This window comes from Hevea brasiliensis, chromosome 12 (genome assembly GCF_030052815.1).
Source record: "Hevea brasiliensis isolate MT/VB/25A 57/8 chromosome 12, ASM3005281v1, whole genome shotgun sequence".
In the NCBI taxonomy this organism is placed as follows: Eukaryota; Viridiplantae; Streptophyta; class Magnoliopsida; order Malpighiales; family Euphorbiaceae; genus Hevea; species Hevea brasiliensis.
Window position 1 is genome coordinate 12,172,821 of NC_079504.1, and position 14,864 is coordinate 12,187,684.

Genomic DNA, 14,864 nt, shown 5'->3' on the forward strand with positions numbered 1-14,864 from the left:
GAGAAATCACAGCTAAACGTATCTAACAATTTTCTCATTTCTTATGATTAATAAGTTAAAATTCAAACTTATAATACTCATTTTAATAATCTCATATTAATTAAGGTTTGGTTTTTTTCGTATAAAATATTTTATTGTAATATATATTTAATATTATTTAGCATTTAGGATACTAAAAAAAAATAAAAAATATTTTTATAGTTAAAAGAAAAATTAATTTTTTTAAATAAAATAACTTTATCTTTTCAAAAGGTAAAATTATTTTCTGAATTATAATAATTTTATTAAAATATGAAAATATTTATAAATATATTATATAAATATATATTATTAATCTAGTATTATATTTAAATAATAAAAAGTATTTTTTTTTAAATAAATTTATATAAAAAAATATTTTAATATATAAATTATTTTTCTCAGAAAAACGAAAAAACCTAATTCTTTTACTTTATCAATTAAAATTCTGGTATGCAAATTCAAGTCCGACGTGGAAAGGGTGTTCCAATAATATATATATATATAGCAGTTTTAAAATATATATATATAAAAAAGAATCTTAGGTAGCCAGCGTTCCCTGGGCATGTGGCATGGCTATGATTGTCAAATTTCAGGTAGGAATTGAAATCCAACTAATAATTTCAATTTGAAAGATTAGGGATTTAGAATCGAATTTAGGGATGCTCATCGATTTCAATAGTTATTTTCTTTTGAGGAAAGCATATGATAAACCCTTTCTTATACATAAGAGAACGGAGGAGATAAGGATAAGTAATAATATAGACAAGATACTGCGATACCTTAAAATTTTAACATGTGAATAAAGCACACAACTGGCATACTTACAATTTTTTTTTTTTCAACTTAACTATTTAATTTTTATAATTTGAATAATATAATTATTTTTTTTTATAATTTTAAATTTATTAATTATTCAGTTCATATCTATAATTTTTTTTTCTTTAGCTAACCTGACTAGAGAGAGACTAAATAATTCACGAACTCAAAATAAATCAACTAAACATTATAATTTTCAAAATAAAAAAATTAAATAATTAATTTTGCTAAAATTATGTAAACAGTAATTTTTCCTTTTTAGAGTTAGACTTAGAATTGTGCATGATTCTCAGGGGTCCCGATTCGAATTAAAGAATCGTACTGAATTAAATTTATTTTGATAATTTAGTTTGATTCTTATTTTTTACTAAGAATCAAATCAAAATCATACCAAAATTGAATCGAAAATCAAATTTATATATATATATTTTTTATATGTATTATATAATTTCAATATATTTATATGTGTATATATATTTATGAACTAAATATAACATAATATTATTTTTTATTTCTCTATATATTCTCAATAATTTTAGTTATAAATATATTAAATTACCTTATAATTCTTAATTATAAATTATAATGCACTATTATACTATATATGTTAATTTATAATTATATTTATATCTTATAATTAAATATTACATAATAAATAGTTAAAATATATATTATATAATATATTATTATATTATACAATATACTTATCCTAAATTATATATACACCTTATAATTCAAAATTATATAATTTAGAAATATCTAAAAGTTATATTATATAATATATTATATATTAATAATTTAATTTAAAACTTTAATTCTAATTAAGTATGACTTTTTAAGAAAATAATTATATAAAATTATTTCAAGAACCGATAATCGAATCAGAATAATAGAGAATTAAAATTAAAGAATCGAAAATCATACTGAAATGAAATCAAAACTGAAATGAAATCAAAATAGTAAAAAAATGAATTAGAATCATATTAAATTTTCTATTCAATTTCAATTTTTAATTGGACTCAGAATCAAACTGGAACCGCACATTCTTTACTAAACTTATTGACTTCTTACAATTTTACCCAATGAAGTGATGTTATGGTTATTAAGTAATGACTAATCCTTCAATATTTTAAAAATGCTTAGCAAAATAATATTTATTTATCTCTTGTAGTGTGAAGTTGGCCTTTGACCATTAAACTAAAAATTTAAAGATAATTATCCTTTTGTCTAGAAAAAATATATGTTTAAATTAATGCAATTTTCATAATATTCTGTTTGAAGAAAAAAATTTATGTATATCTAATATATTCATATTTCTAAATTATAATTATGAAGTAATTTATCAAAAAAAATTTGGTTTCCACCATTATCAATAATTTTTGAAAGTATACCATTGAAGGTAGACCTGATTAAGGGTCAATTCAGAGTTAAAAATGGTTTAAAACTGAAATAATTTAATTTTAAATCAAATTAATTAAAAATGGATTACAGATCAAAACTAAATATAATTTTTTTTAAAAAAAATTAATGATTAAATTTAATCTAATTAGAATCAAATTTAAATTAAATTAAAATCAAAATGTGATTCTGATCCCTTAAATCTCAATAAAATTGACCAGAACTAATTGAAGATTTAAATTTTTTATTTATTTAAATAAAAAATACGATTTTTTTTTCAAAATTAGACTAATGACCTACGAAGACCCATTTGTTTAGATTTTGAAATGGCAAAATATCCTCACCCATTCAACCAAATTACAATGGTAACCTTGCCCATTTAAGAGCAAAAGACGCTTTTTGCCCTTATCAGAGCCTGCGGCCGAGGAGGGAGGCAACGGGCAAAAGCCGCAAAAGGAACACTATCTCCAACAGAATTTCAATAATCAAAGACCCAACCATGGCTGCCACTGCTCTGATGAGTGTGGCGTTCGTAGCAGCAGGCGCACGAATACTGCCTTTCCAGCCCATGTTATCAAAACCCAGTGCAGCCTTTGTGTCTACATGGGCATCCTCGAATATGGGTTTCAATTCTCTGCAGCTCCGGTGCAGGAAGAACAACACTCTGCCCTTCAGGAAGCTCTTAGTTCGAGCTGCTAGGACTGAGTCACAAGGTGTCTCCTTAGGCTTCAGAGCGCCTCATTTTGAGGTGTGTACAATCTTATGTGGGGGCGTGGTTATGGGAATTTGAGGTCATTTTATAATTTGGTAAATTCGAGTGCCATGTGTGTAATTATGAGGTTACTTGGTGTTGTGAATTATAGCTGCCAGAGCCTCTAACTGGGAAAATGTGGAAAGCGGAAGATTTTGAGTCATATCCTGCTTTGCTGGTTAGTTCTCCCCCATGTTTGCATTTTCACAGATTGTTTTGTTGCTTTGTGTGTAACTATTTGTTGGCTTTTTTTTTTTCTCTCTTTTTTTTTAAAATATTGTTTAATGTTCATATTGCAATAAGATATATGAAAAATTTGCTGATGGATAATGAGTAGATAGAGCAAAAAAATGGACTTTTTTTTGTCTTCTCTCTATTTGTAGTTTCCAGAGAAATAACTACCTTAGCTTACCCCACCTATTGGTATTAGAAATTAGTTCCAAGTCTTGTGGAATTCATTGTTTTTTGTAGTATCAAATGGTGAAATCTTCAAGAGTAAGATTTGCTTTTCTGGGTTAATTATTTTACATGCGAGTGTGTGTGTGTGTTCGAGTTTAATTTTGTTCCTTTATCAATTCATTAGGCTAGTGTCATGGGCATGACTCGATTTACATATGATTTTTAACATTCTTTGATTGCTGATGCTTGTGAATCATCACTTACGACGGAAAACCAAAAAAACATGTTGGTAAAGTTATCATGCTACTAAATATGTCAAACACCAAGCAGGGTTGGTTGGTTTTATGTTATAAGGCATGCATGTAAGAGGAAAACATGTCAACCATAATAGAAATTGATGAAGGCAGAAAGCCTAACTTCTGGAGTTCTGTTTCTATTAACACATTGATGATGGAAGAGTACCAAAACTTTCTGTGGGTTCCTTCTCCATCCTACCCTTGAAGGGGCTTAGTGTAATTGCCCTCATATTGGTTTGAAAATTATAAATGAGCTTTAAGGCATTCAAGGTACAATCCATCTGTTAATGTCTTAGATGAACATTATTATTTTTCATTAATCAGTACACAAAACAATACAATCTGAGAAGGCTTACAAAACTTTTAAAGCTTTAAAGGTTTCACCTCGCTTCTCTATCACCTTTCAATGTGGGATAAATTTTCCCACGTCAATATCATTTCAAGGAGGCACAAAAGACAAATGATCCACTTTGTAACAAAACTAGAAGAGTTTGCAAGCAAACACTATAGAAAACCAACAATATTTGACAGTTTTTTTTTTTAATATTATTCCACACTTGAGCATTTTGTAACTTGTAATTAGTTAATCTAGAGTATAGAGAGATATTTAAAGTACCTTCAAGACAATGTTATATGATGAGATCTCTTAAACAGTTGAATAGAAGCTGGTAATTCTTAAGAGATTCCTTTTCTTGTCCCTCGTCAGAAAGACATGAGATGTTCTGTCTCCTCACCTATTTGAACATGCCATCAAGTGAGATGTTAGATTGATCAACTGATGTTGGTCCTCTTCAAATGAGATGAGAATTAAATATTAACAATATTTAATTTAATAATGCTAGTCTGGAATTTTATATGGTTAATATTTTTATATAGTATTTTTCCAATTCAATTAACTCTTCACTTAAAAATGGGACCAAAATTTTGAGTAGAATGACTAAAACTGAACTGAATTTGACTGGTTAATTTTTTGGTGCAGTTTTTTGGTTTTGGGTTCGGCTTTTAGTTTTCCTTTCCTTCCCTCACCCACGCCACCCTCCACCCCCACCCCCCCCAAAAAAAAAAAATCCCCATTAGCATCCTCATCTCTGGATAGTCAATTCATGGAAATCTTTTTTTTTTTTTTTTAACCACCAAACATTCATGGACTTGTATTATAGCTTATTGAATCACGGTCTTGTAGAACCCTTCACTTAGTGGAAGTTTTTCGATCACGTAAAATGCCCGTGGTGTTTCCAGCTTTAATGGTTCTTTTGACTATTTTGAGTTTTATTATTGTTACCAATAACTGTCTGTATGACCTGTTTAACAGTGAGTTTCAAGTAAAACACTTCTAATTTTAGCATATTCATCGAGGAGACAATATGAATTTTGCAACTTTTATTTTTTGGATGGATTTTCTTTTGGGAATTGTTAAATTACATGCATACTCATGCTAAGGTGTTTAGATACGAAGCTCTCATGTAAAACTGGAATGCATTTTTTTTTCCTTTCCCTTTTTCCTTTATTAAACAGCATGAATACACATGAATCTTGTTCTATGATCTTATGTAAGACATGGAACACACAATCTGGAAGAATGTGCTACTTAGGACTGACATTTCACAGCTGGGCCTGGGACTGTGGCCTGTGGGTTGTAATGCCTGACTGCTGTCACAACCATTTCAGTTGTGGTTAGGCAATTCCCTATTTGGCTTCTTCCAGTACAAGAAATTACTATATCGTTTCTCCTCACTAAAAACTTTAGCAATTTTGACTTGTAAGGATTTGGAGGTGTAGGTTATGTTTATCTGCAATCACTGTCCATTTGTTAAACACCTGAAGAAGGATGTAGTGAAGCTTTCAAATTTCTATATGAAGGTATCTAAATCCATTTCCTTCTCTTGGGTTTGCTTCATTTTTCTATTGGGACATGCATAACTTAGCAAATCTCTATGGCATCAGTGTATCTAAATTTTATTGTATCGCATTGCAGAAAGGACTTGCAGTTGTTGCCATATCTTCAAATTCTGTGGCTACTCACCCGCAGGTTTTAATAACTGCATTGTTTGACATTAGACTAGAGCTGTATTGAAGCTATGTATCATTTGTTCAAGATGGAACTGCCTTTGCAGGATGGGCCAGAATTCATGGCAGAAGAGGCTAAAATATTTAATTACCCATTTCCTTATCTATATGATGAGGTACACTAGTGATCCTGATCCTTACTCCTAAAAAATTTTATCTCCCAATCTATTTATTACTATTCTAATGTTTTTCTAAAAGGTAAATCAAAATTGAGAAGGGCATATTAGATTCATTATATCAATCTGGTATCTGATTTGTGTCCTCATTGCCGGAAGGGCATGATTACTTTTTGTTATAAAACTTATTTTCTTCTGAAATTTGCAGAAGTCCTTTAACTAGTTGAACTTGATTAATTGCAGTCACAAGAAGTTGCTCGAAATTTTGGAGCAGTTTGCACGCCGGAGTTTTTTCTGTTTAAAAAGGTTTTCATAACCTTCAATAACTACTTTACTTATGTCCTTCAAGCATGGTACCTACCCCATTGAGGTTGAAGGGATTAGTTATTATCTTTTTTCTCTACCATGCCTCTCTCCCCCCAGTGAAAACCAATCACTTAAGATTTGAATTACATGAATTCATGTTAAAAAAATAGTGCTAGTAGAACTTTTCAAACATGTTGCTGAATTGATTTAATGTTCCAGGATGGTCGAAGGCCATTTGAGCTGGTGTATCATGGCCAGTTTGATGATTCCCGACCCAATAATAATGTGCCTGTCACTGGAAGGTTGGTGTCTTTAGTTGCATCTTTCATTTGAGCAAATATTGAAATTATTTTTTTCTGTGAACATATACATTAGCTATGCATCAATGATTAAATTACTTCAACATTGCCTTTTTAAGGGACCTAAGTCTGGCGATAGATTGTGTTCTTAGTGGCCAGCCAGTCTCATCAATTCAGAAACAAAGGTATTCTATTTCTTGTTTATTTCATCAGTAGATATCTTGAAGTTTTGGCCAACTGCAATTGTATGTCTAAGGCCATTGTTTCCTTTTTCAATAAGTGTTGGATGCAGCATAAAGTGGCATCCTGGAGCAGGGCTATAATCTTCAATGCTTGATCTCAAGATCATAATGTTCTGGTATTAACTCTGAATTTTCTTCTGAGGTATATATGATAACCATTTTTATATTCCTAAAATGTGAATTTTGCTCCAAAATGTTTTGGTCATGAGTTACTTATTCTGATTCTTCACTTCTTATTATCTCAGGGATGTTATGTTCATTACTTGGATTCTCTGTCAAGTAATTCTCTGAGTACAAAAGAGAATGGGATAGTTTAATACGTGAGTGTTTCATTTTTTTTTCTTTTACAGGAAATGTTTCATTTGGATATGTGTATACCATATTCATCCAAAATATCATATGTATGTAAATTTAAGTTTTACAAATTTGTGCTATCTGATTGATATTTTGCAAAAAAAAAAAAAAAAAAGGAGTAACACAGAAAAAGAATGTATTTTTTGGGCATGCAAGTAATTTTATTTGGATAAGAAATGGAAAATGTAACATTATATCCATTCCTATGGTTTTTATGTTGTATGATGTTGTGTTTGAATTTTACTATGTTCTTTCTGCATTGCCAAACTAATAAATAAAATTATCTGTAAGAGAGAAATTGATGTGGGATTTTGCAGTTATGCATTTAGAGCACATACAGAATCAACTGAGTGCCTAAACCCCATGAGGCTGATGGTAAAGCCAATCGAGTGGATGGCCTGTTTTGGAAAAATGCCATTAATGTGAAAAATTGCTTTTCATGTAAATCATGTTGTGAACAGCATATGGCATTCCTGTTTCCATGCACTGTTGCCTGTTGATGGACAAAATTCTATTTTGTTCATGCATTTTTTCTGACTTTTTGGAAATTGTTTTCATACGATATGAATTTCTTCAACTGCATTTGAATCAGTTGAATAATATTTGTTCAATCAGTTCTTCAAGAAAGTGTGGTTTCTTTAAACCATTATCAAGCCGAGAGAAATTTTTGTGCACACTGGATAACAAATTATGTAGTGAGCTTGCCTAGTGGAACTCTAGTTTTGAATCATCCTTCTTTGGGTATATGATGGTGTTGCTCCTTTTAGACATTGGTTTGGTGGAGTGGCTTTAGCTTGGATGTGCCAATAAATATCATTTTTCTTGGGGATTTAAGCTGTAAAAAAAAAAAAAAAAGGTAAATTATAATCAAGTCTTTTAGGCATAGTAAAATCCACAAGTTTGTTTCGGATTTGTTTTTAAGTAACAATTTGGTTCTCAAATTTAAATTTTGTTAACTAATTAGTTCCCGTCTTTAATTGATTTTCAATTTAACACAATTTAATCTTTAAAATTTTATTTTATTAACAAAATAATCTCTGTATATAAATTTTATATGTAAGTAATTATTTATTTTATATATAAAAAATTATATATTTTATAAAAATATTAAATAAATAATAATATGATTTTCAAATAATTAATCTCAATGAAAATTTAATTTAAAATGTAATTTTTGAGAAAATTTATAAATTATAAATAAATTATAACTTTAAATGGCATATTTATGATTATGTATTGTTAAAATAAATTTTATTGAATCATATAAAAATAAACTTTTTTACATTTCTTTTTTATGAAAATCATGTTAAATTTTTTTTTATAATTATTTATTTATAAAAAATGTTGCTATAAATGATTTTTTTTTTGACAAAATTATAAAGCATAATATAAAAAATTTAAGAATTCAATAAAATATATGTTATAAACTAGTTTTTTTTATTATTTTATATTTAAATAATTATAAATATAAAAATATTTAATACTCTATACAATATATAATTATTTACATATAAAATAAATAACTACTTAAATATAAAATTTAGATGGAAAGATTATTTTTTTAATAAAATAAAATTTCATGGACTAAATTGTTTCAAATTGAAAAGTAATTAATAGAGTTAATGGTCATTTTGGATGGCAGGAGCTAATTTGTTAATAGTATTTAAATTTGAGGACTAAATTGTTACTCAAAAATAAATCAGGGACTAATATGTAGATTTTGCTAGACCTCAAAGACTTAATTGTAATTTATCCAAAAAATGTTACTAACTATTATAGCATTGGAATGTTGGAAAGAAAAAAAAAAGGAAAAAGAAAGCAGCTTAACGATACAGTATTATGATGGGAACAAAGATTGAAAGTTAGATGCCATGCCACCTTTTGTATGGTTTCAGACGTTGAAATATATATCTTGTTGATTGAAATAATAATTGATCACCTAAGTATGCAGTAGTATAACAAACGAATATGGCCGTTACATATAATAATAATAATAATAATAATAATAATAATAATAATAATAATAATAATAATAATAATACCGAGTCCTTTGTCCCAAGTAATTAAAAATGTAGCTGCATTATGAAAACTGTGATTTGGCCAGTAGAAGAAAAAGGGTAACACCAAACCATGTTCTTTTTATTATTATTTTTTTTATTTGTAAGTTTTTCCATGAATTGTTACTAGAATTTAATTAACTTCATGTTACTCTTAATTTTTGAGGTTTAAATTTCTTGAATGAAAAGTTCCATAAAACTGATAACTTGCATTGATGTTTGCTTGTTTTCTTGGCTATTAGAGCTTGATAGAATTCCTAAAACTATCTATGGGCCTGAGATGATTTGATATCATGTGACTAGAAGCAATGTATCCTTTCAAGAACGTGTAGCAAGAGATTTCTTTATCTTTACTAAGACTGATGTTGGGTGGTCCTGTAGGGAATGGTGGTCCTTCTGCATCTCCATGATTTCACTATTTATTTTGGCTTACGCCAACAACATATTGGTGTCACAACCATGGCTATTCATTGGCCCAGCTCCCTATGGACAACCGATAGTTTCAAAAGCTAAATGTCTTTTTCTCTTGGTCCCCAGTTTGAAAACTGTGTTTCATAACATGGTCCTGTTCATTGTTATGTTTTGTTCTGTAGCACTTTTAATTATTGTTTACTTTGTGACCACCTCTGTTGATGGAAGCAATTTTACACATTTTAGTTTCTTACAAACATGCTTTGTGACAGTATCTTGGTTTAGGTAGGAATGTGATACAAGGATGCAAGAGGATTCTGGTAGACGAGCCAATTTATTTAGGAGTGATATAGATTGAGTTAAGATGAATTTTAGTTGACAATAGTTATTTCGACAGATGGGTTTGATTATGTTCCTTTTTTTTTTTTAACTTATGATCGGCTAGCAGGTAGATGGCATTTTGGTCTCTTTCTTTTTTGGGCATATGCAAATCTTGGCAGTTTTGAATGTTCTGACCTGTAGGAAAGCGAATAAAGAATTTATGCCGAGTATATAGTACCTTGTCTTATTGATGGGGACCTGTGTCTAACAGAGCAAAATGGCGAAAAAGGATATATATAGTCGACACCAAGCAGTTGGGATTAAGGCTTAGCTGCTGTTTGTTATACAGTACCTTGTCTGACAATTTGAACTTTTGACGTATTACTCTTGTCATTTTCTATTATTTTTAAACTACAGGATTTTACTTACGCAGAATTGGCATTTGAAAATATATATACATTCTTTACCTTTTCTTTGCTTTGGAGAGAAAGCACAGTGAGATCCAATGAAAGCATCCCCAAACTGTATGAAACCAAACTTTAATTAGTATAGAAGAAACAGAATCTTAAGTCCTACTACTACAACATATATCAATCTATACAAATTATTTTGTTGCTTGAAAAATAATCAATGAACTAGTGTGCAGTAATTCCACATTCAGGAAGGTGATCTAATTAGAGGTTCAGATGATCTGGAGAAACTAGAAGAGTGAACTGGTGCTTTTGGATTGATGGATACTGCTTTGCTGTTGCAATGTGGTTTTTCATAATCTTCATTTTGATGTCTGATCTCCTTCAGCATTGCTGTTACGTCTTTCATCGTAGGTCGTTCGTCTGGGGAAGGGTTCACACAGAGGAGGGCCACCCCAAGCACCTGAAGTATTTCTTGAAGTTGAGTGCCTGATCGAAGAAGAAGCTGCGGGTCTATAATTGTTGCGAATTCTCTTTTTCTTTCTCGGAGTTCCTTGTTAACCCAGGTGACAATATGGGCACCTTCAGGAATCCTGTTATCAATCGGTTCTTTCCCTGTTAACACTTCCAGAAGAACTACACCATAGCTGTATACATCACTCTTCTCTGTGATTCTGAAACTGTATCCATATTCTGCAATTTGCAAATGGAGTTAGCTTTCTGCATTGCATAACTATAAGCATATTATGTTTGGGGATTTCAAAAATTCAAACTTTATTTTGTGAACATTGTCTTCAGCTGTATTATGAAAGTACTGAAGTACTTGTCTTACCTGGAGCAATGTATCCATAAGAACCGGCAACTGTGTTAGAAGCTATTGAACATTCTGCAGAATCAACAAGCTTGGCAAGTCCAAAATCTGCTAGAAAGGCTTCAAACTGTGGCCCTACCAAGATATTATTTGCTTTGATATCACGATGTACTATTGGAGGGGTACAATCATGATGAAGATAGGCCAGGCCATGAGCTGCTCCTAGAATGATCTTGTATCTTGCATCCCAATCCAAGAACAGATTCTTCTCATGGAGTAGTCCAGCCAAACTTCCATTGCTGATATAGTCAAACAAAAGCAATCTTGTTTTTCCATTGTTACAACATCCCAGAAGCCTCACTATATTTTTATGTCTTATTGATCCAAGAGTTCTAACTTCTGCAGAAAACCAGTCCCTTTCTGGAAATTCACCATTCTTCACTGGCCATAGCTTTTTCACCGCGATAACCTGTTTCAGTGGAGTCTCAACACGATAAACCATCCCTGAACAACCTTTTCCGATGACATTTGAATCCGAGAGCCTGGTTACTATATCACTGACAGAGAAGTTAAGCTTTTGAAATGGGGTGAAATCCCATTCCAATATGTTCTCTTCATCTTTCCTTGCAAATGCAGCTCGGTGATTTCTGATAAATAGAAGCACTCCCACAAGCACAACCAACAAAATTGCTGTTAAACTGAGAAGAGTACACATGATGAGATTTCTGGTATTGTTTCCACGGTGATTTCCGCCTAAGGGGCAGTTGTTTATGTTAATGCAGAGCTCTGGATTACCGGCATATGCAGTGGTGGGGAGATCATGGAAGAACTTAGTATCAGGAAGGAAACCCGAAAATTTGTTGTATGAGACATCCAGAGAGACGAGATTGTTAAGACTACCCAGTACTGTGAGTGTTCCCGTGAGCATGTTGTGAGAGACATCTAAGTTGGCAAGTTTTGAGAGGTTTCCAAAGCTTTCTGGAATTGGACCTGTTAGAGAATTCCTACTCAAATTCAAGAGGATGTCTAATCCCTGCAAGTGACCAATCTCATCTGGGATTGAACCAGTGAGTCTGTTGCTGCTCATATCTAAAAACTGCAGATCCCTACAGAGGCCAAGTGACGTGGGAACCAAACCATTGATGTGGTTTTCACTGATTACCAGTTTGTTTAAGGATGTAAGCTTGCCTAAATTTTCAGGGATGGTGCCTGATATGCTGTTCATTGAAAGGTCTAAAACATTTAGATTGACAAGGAATTCAAGAGTTGTCGGAATGCTACCTTCGAGCCTATTGCCATGCAAATCAGCCATTTGTAGCTGAGTGCAATTTCCAATTTCATGAGGAATATATCCAGTAAATTGATTATCAGACAATTCGAGGAAGCTCAAGTTACGTAGGAACCCTATTTCTCGTGGAATTTGACCAGTAAAATTGTTTGATCCTAGACGCAAACGGATCAAACCAATGCAATTGCTAATATCAGATGGAATTTCACCTGAAAGTCCATTTGATAACAGCAGTAATTGGGTTAGGTACTTGAGATGAAATAGAGAATGTGGAACTGACCCAGTGAGGATGTTGTGAGAAAGATCCAATGCTTGAAGTTTCTCACAGTTGCCTATCTCAGAAGGTATGCTTCCATGGAGCTGGTTCTGCCAGGCATAGAACAACGAAAGCTCCTTTAGTTGCCCAATGGCAGCTGGAATCTCACCAGAGAATCTGTTATTATCCAGTTCAAGCTGCTTCAGAGCAGAAAAGTTCCCAATAATAGGTGGGATTTCTCCTGAAATGTAATTATATGACAAAAGAAGCTCCTTCAATGCTACTATCTCGACAAGAGACAAAGGAACCACGCCAGTTAGAGAATTCATAGAGAGATCAATCATTTTCAAATCTGAGCAGTTTCCCAGAGCTCCTGGAATGCTCCCTGTTAGATTGTTCTGCCACAACAACAGCCTCTTGAGATTTTGTAATGAAGCCAATTCTTCAGGAATGTTGCCTGTGAGTTGGTTTTCATACAGAAAGAGATCTTCTAACGCTGAGCAATTACCAATTTCTGGTGGGATTTTACCAGTCAGATTAGCTGTATAAACTGAAAGAGTCCTGAGATGCTTCAGTTCCCCTAAACTACTTGGAATCTGTCCTGAAATCTCAGTGTCTGCAAGACCCAAATAGAGTAGCCCTTTGCAGTTTGATATCTGCATTGGTATTTCACCACGAATTCCTTGGTTCCCACCAGCACGAAAGGTCTCCAGAGCTACCAACTGGCCTATTTCTTCAGGAAGCTTTCCAGAGAGCTGGTTATCAAACAGTTCAAGCTGTCTAAGCCATGAACAGTTTCCTATTTCTCCTGGAATCTTACCATGTAGCAAATTTGAATTCAGTGAAAGTGACTGCAATTGAGATAGTTTCCCAATTTCTACTGGGATATTTCCTGATAAAGCATTGAAACTGAGGTCCAGGGTGATCAGTGAGGATAGGTTTCCTATGGAAGGAGGAATTTCTCCCGTGAGGTTCCCATGGGAAAGGATAAGAGTAGTGAGATGGTCAAAGGAGAGGAGCTGGGTGGGGAAGCTGGTAGGAAGTTTGATGGAGGTGATTGTTATTTCTGTCACAAACCCACTACTAGAACACTTGACATACTTCCATTTGCATGGATTTTGGTGGCTTGGATCCCATGAAGAGAAAAAAGTAGATGAAAAAGAAGAATTGAAGGTTGAAAGCCATGAAAGTAGAGAGTGACCTTCTTGGTTCAATGCAGAGATGGCTGGAAAAAGAGAGATGTTGAGAAACAAAAGAAAAATAGTGATTGCATTGCTTGACATCATGAGTTTGGTACTCTCTGCTACTGTGCTATCTCATTTAATTATAGCACATCCAGTCTCCCAAATTTCTCTGAGTCTTCTTTTTTATGAGACTTGGATACTGAAATGCCCTTGGTTTAATCCATATTTACTGACAGAATAGACTACTTTCTGTACTTCTCATGAATGCTATGGCTCTTTTTTTTTTCTTTTTTTTTTAATTGAATTACATTTGAGAGATTTACCTTGGTTAAATGGCGATATAGAAAGCTATCTTCCTCTAATTTACTATGTGCTGTTTCTTGAATCAAGTATTCATGCCACAGTATTATGCAAGCATGTTCAGTTTGGTTGTATGGTACTGGATATGGATAAGATGCTAAATGAAAATACTATGGAAACATTCCAAACAGAAGAGTATCATTTCTAAAATGATGTAATTATTGTATTTGGAAGTTTTCACTGGAAAGCAACTGCAAAAATATGGAGTAACTTGAACAAGACATTTCTGTATAGATAGATAAGACTAAGTGATAGTGATTAATTATTTAGCTTATACAGATCAAAATGTTTCAGTGTATTAAGAACAATGCATATTATGATCCATACATAGGATTAGGAAGTAAAGTTCATAATTTTCAATTTTTATAAGAAAAGAAATTATATGTTGATGTCTGTTCTGTATTTCTGCAGGATGAAATTCTGATAGCAATTTTTATTTTTTCAGTGGTTCTGATACAATGATCGTTCATCTTTAGAGATTGTGAAAAGGACAATGCCACACCAAAAAGGAGGTGGACACCACAACACAACCTTTTTCTTCAATATTATAATTATGGTACGCTCTCAAATCAGTTTTTCTGAGGGGAAAAAAGATCTTGCCCTGTATGGGCAACAAAAAAGAAAAGCTTCAAAAAAGAGCTATGCCTCATACAGGTAAAGCCTATGCCCTGCCTCATGCATGAACCTTCTCATAGATTATG

At 32.0% G+C, this 14,864-nt stretch overlaps 2 protein-coding genes across 2 annotated transcripts; one reads left to right on the forward strand and one right to left on the reverse strand.

Annotated features, from left to right (window-relative positions):
• Positions 1–2,603: 2,603 nt before the first annotated feature.
• LOC110665737 (uncharacterized) lies at positions 2,604–7,136 on the forward strand. The gene is made up of 10 exons (XM_058131138.1): positions 2,604–2,983; positions 3,099–3,164; positions 5,461–5,541; positions 5,657–5,710; positions 5,796–5,864; positions 6,108–6,170; positions 6,390–6,472; positions 6,589–6,654; positions 6,750–6,853; positions 6,957–7,136. The coding sequence occupies exons 1-9, from the start codon at positions 2,735–2,737 to the stop codon at positions 6,790–6,792; spliced, it is 774 nt and encodes a 257-aa protein (XP_057987121.1). The 5' UTR covers positions 2,604–2,734; the 3' UTR covers positions 6,793–6,853; positions 6,957–7,136.
• Positions 7,137–10,377: 3,241 nt separating this feature from the next.
• LOC110665736 (LRR receptor-like serine/threonine-protein kinase RGI2) lies at positions 10,378–14,183 on the reverse strand. Its single transcript, XM_021825984.2, has 2 exons — positions 11,097–14,183; positions 10,378–10,957 (listed from the first exon to the last, which is right to left on the reverse strand). Exons 1-2 carry the CDS (start codon positions 13,903–13,905, stop codon positions 10,512–10,514), a joined length of 3,255 nt encoding a protein of 1,084 aa, XP_021681676.2. The 5' UTR covers positions 13,906–14,183; the 3' UTR covers positions 10,378–10,511.
• Positions 14,184–14,864: the final 681 nt, after the last annotated feature.

Bases quoted from the DNA above. Each gene is read 5' to 3' on its own strand.
- LOC110665737 (XM_058131138.1), top strand. From the start codon at position 2,735: ATGGCTGCCACTGCTCTGATGAGTGTGGCGTTCGTAGCAGCAGGCGCA. The intron at 3,165-5,460 runs GTTAGTTCTCCC...TTGGAGGTGTAG, and splicing joins AGTCATATCCTGCTTTGCTG to GTTATGTTTATCTGCAATCA. The intron at 5,542-5,656 runs GTATCTAAATCC...ATCGCATTGCAG, and splicing joins TTTCAAATTTCTATATGAAG to AAAGGACTTGCAGTTGTTGC.
- LOC110665736 (XM_021825984.2), bottom strand. From the start codon at position 13,905: ATGATGTCAAGCAATGCAATCACTATTTTTCTTTTGTTTCTCAACATC. The intron at 10,958-11,096 runs GTAAGACAAGTA...TGCAAATTGCAG, and splicing joins TTATGGATACATTGCTCCAG to AATATGGATACAGTTTCAGA.